This window comes from Pollicipes pollicipes, unplaced genomic scaffold (genome assembly GCF_011947565.3).
Source record: "Pollicipes pollicipes isolate AB1234 unplaced genomic scaffold, Ppol_2.1 Scaffold_4740;HRSCAF=5597_pilon_pilon_pilon, whole genome shotgun sequence".
NCBI classification, from domain to species: Eukaryota; Metazoa; Arthropoda; class Thecostraca; order Pollicipedomorpha; family Pollicipedidae; genus Pollicipes; species Pollicipes pollicipes.
In genome coordinates, this window is record NW_023596545.1 from 8,816,983 (window position 1) to 8,824,066 (window position 7,084).

A 7,084-nucleotide genomic window follows, 5' to 3' on the forward strand; every position below is an offset into this window, starting at 1 on the left:
TTTTGAAATCCGGTGGTTGAGAAAACAAACACATACGTCGTCCACGCGGGACCCCAATTTCACGGCATAAAGTGCTCTCCCGCCGTTATATGGTGACACACACTGGACCGATGCGGGTCAAGCGACGCCAACAAGGAGATGCCTGGGTGGTCCCGTTATTCTCAACGTAACGTGATCGGTGTGTGCCTCTCCCGAAGGAGACTTGGTGTCCTGTCGGTGTCATGGACAGGACAGCAGGGCATGCCAAGCTCGGACATCTCTGGAGCGACGCTGTGACGTAGCGTGAGCGCGGGTGGCGTCCATCACGGTGTCGAGCTCTGAACACATGCGGCAGGTACATCTCAGCGCAGACCGTCGAACGAGTGCGCGGAGGGCCGCTGGGTGCGGGCGTCGAGCCCGCGGCCTGGGCGGTGGCGGTCGCCGCCAGCGCTTACCTCCATCGGCGCCTCCATTGTGCGTGACGAGCAGCTGCGCTCTGCCGCGCGCCCTGTACAGCAGCCGCTCCTGCCTGTCCGCCTCTCGGAACACGCGCAGGTACATGCAGACCATGATGACGGCTGGGATCCAGAACGAGATGGAGGACGACACCACCGCGAACCAGTCGTTCACCTCCCACTCGCAGGAGGTGGGCTGGCGCTCGCGCTGCCGCAGGTACGTCTCCGTCGTATACCAGCCGAAGAAGATCGGGATGAACGAGATGAGGATGGGGAAGGTCCAGACGCAGGCGATCATCAGCAGCACCTTGTTGCGCGTCATCTTCATGGGATACTCGAGCGGCTGCACGATTGCCACGTAGCGGTCCACGCTGATGCAGCAGAGGTGCAGGATGGACGCGGTGCTGAAGTACACGTCCAGCGAGTTCCAGAGGTCGCACACCACGTGGCCGAAGAGCCAGCGGTCGCTCACCTGCACGCTGGCGTTGAACGTCATAGCTCCGAGCGCTACCAGCATGTCGGCGAACGCCAGCGACACGATGAAGTAGTTCGTGATGACGCGCAGCCGGCGGTAGCGGATCACGCTGCAAATCACCAGCAGGTTGCCCAGCACGGACGAGACGATGATGAGGCCCATGGCCAGTGACTTGAGCACGGCCACCAGCACGTGCTCCGGTGAGGATTCGCTGGCGCCCTCTGTCCGCAACACCGCAGGCCACGTCCGCATTGTAGGCCGGCGGCGGCAGCCCGCTGGTGGTCACCAGGTCCTCCATGGCGGCGCTACTGAGCACGTGAGCACAGGCCGAGCCGGCCATCGCTGGCGGCGGAGATCGGGGTGCGAGGCGACGCCGGACGGCGCAGTCGCATTGTACTCGCGCTTATGGAGCGGGGGGTGGCGTGCGGCGACCGGGCGCTCACATGGTGCGGCGGCGGCGGCGGCGGCACTCCCGGGCGGCGGCCGGGCCGGACACGTGCGGTGCGGCCCGCTCCCGGCACTGCACTGGCGACGGCCGGCGCGGGCCGTGCGCGCGCGCCCCGCCGCCGCCGCCGCCACCGCCCGGACCGCCCCCGCCGCCTCCCAGCCCGCCCCCGTCCGTCCCCCCCCTCCCCCCGCCAACGCTGCGGATCGGCGCGCCACCCTCCGGTGTCCTGCTGCGTGGCCGGTGAGCCCGCTCTAGGAGCGACGCTGTCGACTATTGTCGGTATCTGTGCCGACTGATGGGCGCGGATCGCGCCAATCTCGGCCAGAGCGCGGGCTGTGACGCAGGGGTGACGCCAACAAGCAGCTCTTGCCGGTCGGTGCATTAGCTCGTTGCAGGCGGATAAGATAAGGCTAGTTGTTGGTTTCCGACTGCATCCGTAACCAGGATTACGCCTGTGAATAGCTTTGATGGTGATGTGGTCATAAAAATAATTTACCAATGACCACAAAGACGTTGAGCAGGAGTTTTATTTCTCAGCATGCTCATGTCAACTGAGAGGCGTGTGATACGTAAGTTATCGAGCTGTCGAACAAAGACTGAGCCAAACTCCACCTTGACCAAACACAATGTTGGACGAAATGAAAGTGAACGAGATGTGCAATTCCACACAAGCTGCACAGGCGCTGCATAAGTGGATTACAAACCAGGCAAGGCATGTTAGTTACTTTACCACCCAGGAATTTTACGAACATCGTCTTGGCAACTGGAAAGACAGTGACCCCCAACATCTACCACCATAGGTTTATTTGACGTCGGTTGACGTTCCAGCAAATGAAACCAGCGCGTCGCTGACCTGCGAAACTCGCTGGTCACCGCTGAGCGTCACCTGACTGACGACCGTGCACACCTCAAACAAGGACATTGCAGCCTTCGTTTGTGGATGCAGCGCCCTCTAGGGAGCCGTTGCGTGCTGCAGTGGGGCAGCCTTGAGCGGCCGGCTGTCGGTGGACGATGCACGGCGGCTTGGTCAGATGGTCAGACCACGGCGGCTTGGTCAGAGGGGGAACTGTCGCCGCCGGTTGTCCGTGGCCGTCACCGCTGGCTGTCTCCAGCCGGTCAGAGAGCCGTCACCGCTGGCTGTCTCCAGCTGGTCCGTCACCGCTGGCTGTCTCCAGCCGGTCAGAGAGCCGTCACCGCTGGCTGTCTCCAGCTGGTCAGAGAGCCGTCACCGCTGGCTGTCTCCAGCTGGTCCGTCACCGCTGGCTGTCTCCAGCTGGTCCGTCACCGCTGGCTGTCTCCAGCTGGTCAGAGAGCCGTCACCGCTGGCAGTCTCCAGCCGGTCAGAGAGCCGTCACCGCTGGCTGTCTCCAGCTGGTCAGAGAGCCGTCACCGCTGGCTGTCTCCAGATGGTCAGGGTGCCATCACCGCTGGCTGAGCCGTCACCGCTGGCTGTCTCCAGCTGGTCAGGGAGCCATCAGCTCTGGCTGTCTCCAGCCAGTCAGGGATCTGACATATTTGGCTGTCTCCAGTTGAAGCAGCGCTGCCTCTATCGCGTTCACTTTGTGGCAGCTGTTGGCCAGCGTGTGTCGACTGCCTGCATGGTCAAAGAGAACTTCAATTTGTCATTTGCCTACGGAGATGGACGTCTTGGCTGCTAGTATATGCATTGCTGAGCAATTCTGAGATTCACACACAAACAACACCCATTTATACACAAATATATGTATTCTCATTCGCAATGGCGACATAGGTGAGACATTTATTTATTCCTGTCGTCTACTGTAGCCGTAATTGTTTGTGCCAGCATACAGCAAGCGTTTATCTGTCATATGCATCATCCAAGCTGTCTGTGACCTCACTTTGTATTCAAGTGATTATAGATATGTGATGGCCGTGATTTCTCCAACAGGCGTTGGTCCATCTCTGTTTTTGTCTGCAATGTTGAGTATGTATTCTGTCACCAGTGAATCCATGCAGGATGAGCGTCGCCGCCGAACCGGTATATCGGAGCCGGTCGACAAACGTGGGTTTGGTTTGTTATTCACGTAACCATAAAGCGGCAGGTGCGAAGTTTCATGCAACTAACTTTTAAGTATCCCACGTTGACATCTTAAACATGGCATAAGGACGCTGTTTTTTTGCACGTATCATGAAACAGGTGTTTGTCGTAAAACTTCTCGCGTCAGATCTGTTTTGAGCCAACGACCGCAGGCAGGTGGTCGGATGCACGCGACGCGGATCAGTGGGCAGCCCATCTTTGCTTCCGCAGTCTCCAAGGTGCAACCGCTCAGCGGCTGCGTGCCCGACAAAAAGAGTTGTCTGTCATACGCATGCCCGAGAGCGATTGTTGTCATTGACACATATGTCAGAGACCAGCGCCTGGTGACGCATGCACAGCCCACAGCCTATGGTCGTCTGTAATCTTCAGGGCCGTCAGAAGATTGCTGTTTCAGTCATTCCGGCAGTATTTGCGTCACACGTCAGCTGTGCACTACCAAGGTATGCCTTCCTGACCGCGACGGTTGAAGGACTGCCGTCCCCATCGCACGGAAGCCGCGGCCGGGTATCACCTGTCTTTACTTCTGTAAACCGACCATGAAGTAGAATCAATAGCTGTACTGCCCAAAATCGCGCGGATCCGTTATCAACGAGAATGACTAAGTATATACCTCAAACGCAAGCACATGTCCCCGACGTGCTGTCTCAATAAGTAAACTATCATCGAAGTCATGGTGACCAGCGACGACCTCTGTGGTCCGACCAAAGGTCCAAGTATTGATTTCCGGGTCGGCTCGTATAATGGGAGGTGGATTACAGAAAGGTGCACGTCAGGTCACTGTGAACATCTGGTTCTACCAAACTTCGTACGGGCGCGCTGAACGAATTAAAAAATGTATATAAAACTCAGAGGTTCGACAATATTGACTGAGGTCCATGGCCAATTGTGGCAGTGGTCACGACCGCGGTCAACTGTGATCAGATATCCCGTACTGTGTTGGCACATACCTGGGCTCCATTTCATCGGTTACTGTTGAGCTGAAGGCCGCCAAGGGGGCGAAGGCGAGCACTCCGCAGTGCAAAGCGGAGGACGCAGGCCCGTGGCGCCTGCGCGCCGGGTGGTGGGGAGGGGTGCTGATGTTAAGCACTGCGTCTTAGGCGACTGACAGAAGGCCTCCGTGAAATGGGAGATTACAATCACTGAGATTCCAAGCCGCAGCGTCAGCAGAAAAAAACAGCTCGTAAATGATCGATGGCTCACCGTCGAGGCTTATCGGTAATGACGAATAGACAAAAGATGACGTTCACAACTTTCGTGGTGGCTTTTATGTAAAACGCCGCCACAAAAAGAGATTTTTATTATGGCAATGCATCCGGGAGCACCTGCGGCCGCCACCACGTCAGGCCGGAGAAATGTGTCTCATTATCTGGATGGTATGCATCTGATCATTTGTCTAATCCGAGACATGACTCTGAATTTGTTTCCTCGTTGGATCAACAAGAAATGTGAAGTGCTTGGGGCTGTTGATGCAAGTAGGAAGGACCTTAATATCTTGATTTTTCGGGTTTATGGGTTCTAGCAATCATTCTAACAGTCATAATAATGTCCACAATGATGGCTTGATGTCTTCGTTTTATTGATGTCCTTCTGGTGTGTGGAGGGTTGGTTGTTTTTAGCGCAAGAAGAGATACTACCTGAACTTTAAAGCACACGAACGGCTACGACATCACAAATTTCGCAGCCTGTGACCATGTGCTGGTAAACCAGCTAACGCGATTTTCAGCGAACTTTCCGGTAATGTGTACCTGAGACCACCATTTCACAGGCAGCCGGGCGGGAAGTTCCGGGGAGCGTCTGTACAGAACCATATTAAAATGTTCTGCGTCAAGAGCACAAGCTTCATGGAGGGTGATGGAGAAGGGCATTGTGGCCCCAACCTTGGTGCAGCGCAGGATTTCCCCTCCAACTCTAGGGGAAAATGCACAACCGGCTCCATGCTGTTGGATGACAACAAAAATAGCTTCTAGATGCGTTTCGGGTCACCGCTCCTTCGTTCGTCCCGGCGTTCCTGTGCCGGCCGCGGAGCCCGCACCGGTCCCTCGCTGGCGCCTCCAGAGCGTGGTGCCGCTCTTCCTCCCTGACCACGTCAGCCGACTCAGCCTCACATGCGTCGACCAGTCAGCAGAGGCCGGGTTGCCGCCGGATGGAGCTGGCCCACACCCAGCCCCGGCCGCTGTTTACAATGAGACGCGCATCGCAACAGCTCCCGGAATATTCCGGGCGCGATCGGCATGGCCTAGCGCAGCCGGCGGGACCACAGGAACCTGTTTCTGCTGCGAGGGCATGCAGAGTGTTACCTGTGTGTCGGATCCGACCGATAGCGGCAGGCCTGGTTTTCCTTGATGACGTAGTGGAGTGCGGGGGGGGGGAGGCGATGCAGACCGTTACCCCCAACGTCCTCGGTGAATGATGCCTCCGACCGACACTGCCGCCACGACGCTGTCCTCAATGCGCTCTGCTCTGGGGACACGCAGCCATGACCGCCGGCAGGGCTGTAGGCTGATGGGCCAGCCATCCGCGCCTGCCCCGGCGACTACCCGCTGGCGCCTGTCGCACTGTGACATTTTAGTTTGTGGAAAATTGAGTGTTGCGTACGGAAAGCTACGAAGCTATTTGAAGCTTCAGGCCTCGTGAGCAGACATTCTTTCTGCCATTTGCGGCAGTGGCAACAACTTAAAGCCTTCAGGGTGTTTTTATCACGGGGAGGGAGGAATTGTAGCGCAACATTGTTTTTTCGAACATTCCATTCCCGCAGGTATCCTCGATCATGTGCACGGCGACCCTGAGAACGGTGAACGGCCAGCATGGTGTCAACAGAGAACCTTGTACACAGCACGCCATATGAATAGCTTAACGTGAGCTGAATAAAAAAGCAGCGCTGCAAGCCTAACACAGCATCTTCTCCAGAAAATTATAAGGACTCCAGCCAGGAGGTCTAGATAATGCAAACAAAAAAGGTTAAGCCAAAAAGCACATAAGAGGCCTAATTAAGAGCATTTTAGTTTGTGTGTAATGCTGCGCTTCATTATGCACCCCGTTCCTTAGCACACTCGTTCAGTTGGGCTTCGCGTTGTGGCTGCAGGCTCTTGAGCCAGCAATCCCTCCTAGATGTCTCCTCGTCCCTGGCTCTACCTCCTCGTCCCTGGCTCTACCTCCACCCCTGGCTCTACCTCCTTTACCTACATTTCTTCCCGCCCTCATCCTGCCCCCCCCCCCCCGCCCTCACCTGCCCCCCCCCCCCATCCCAAATCCCTTCTTATGCACTATTCATCACGACGGTAACAGTAAAAGCTACGTTGTATGACATTGTGGACACATCTGCCATAAGCGCAAAAATAAACGAGATGGTATCCTATTGTATCACCTTATCCGCTTGATTAGCTGGCATGGCACGCGGTCACAACTTTCCTGATACACCGCAGGCCAAAGGATGTCACAGTCGCCAACAATGTGGAGTGTCCGTTATGATTACAATACATTTGTGAATGCTTCATATCATTCTCCCATCATGCTAGCTTCAATCATTTCGTATAATTAAGATACTCCCATAGGTAATTAGTCTAAACAGAACTTACTAAACTTGCGAGTGTGTTCTTTTAAAAAAATAACTGCACTGGATGAATAATCAGCTCTATCAGCTAAACATAGCGTAATATAGCTTATCTTAA

The 7,084-nt window shown here is 55.9% G+C and overlaps 1 protein-coding gene across 2 annotated transcripts in view; it reads right to left on the reverse strand.

Moving 5' to 3' along the window:
• The window catches only part of LOC119097915 (octopamine receptor beta-2R), a 78,618-nt gene extending 77,243 nt beyond the window's left edge, over positions 1–1,375 (reverse strand). For both annotated transcript variants that reach the window (XM_037220860.1, XM_037220861.1), the window contains exon 1: positions 435–1,375. In XM_037220860.1, coding sequence (XP_037076755.1) covers positions 435–1,161 — 727 coding nt within the window. In that variant the 5' untranslated portion in view covers positions 1,162–1,375. The remainder of the gene's footprint in view (positions 1–434) is intronic.
• Positions 1,376–7,084: the final 5,709 nt, after the last annotated feature.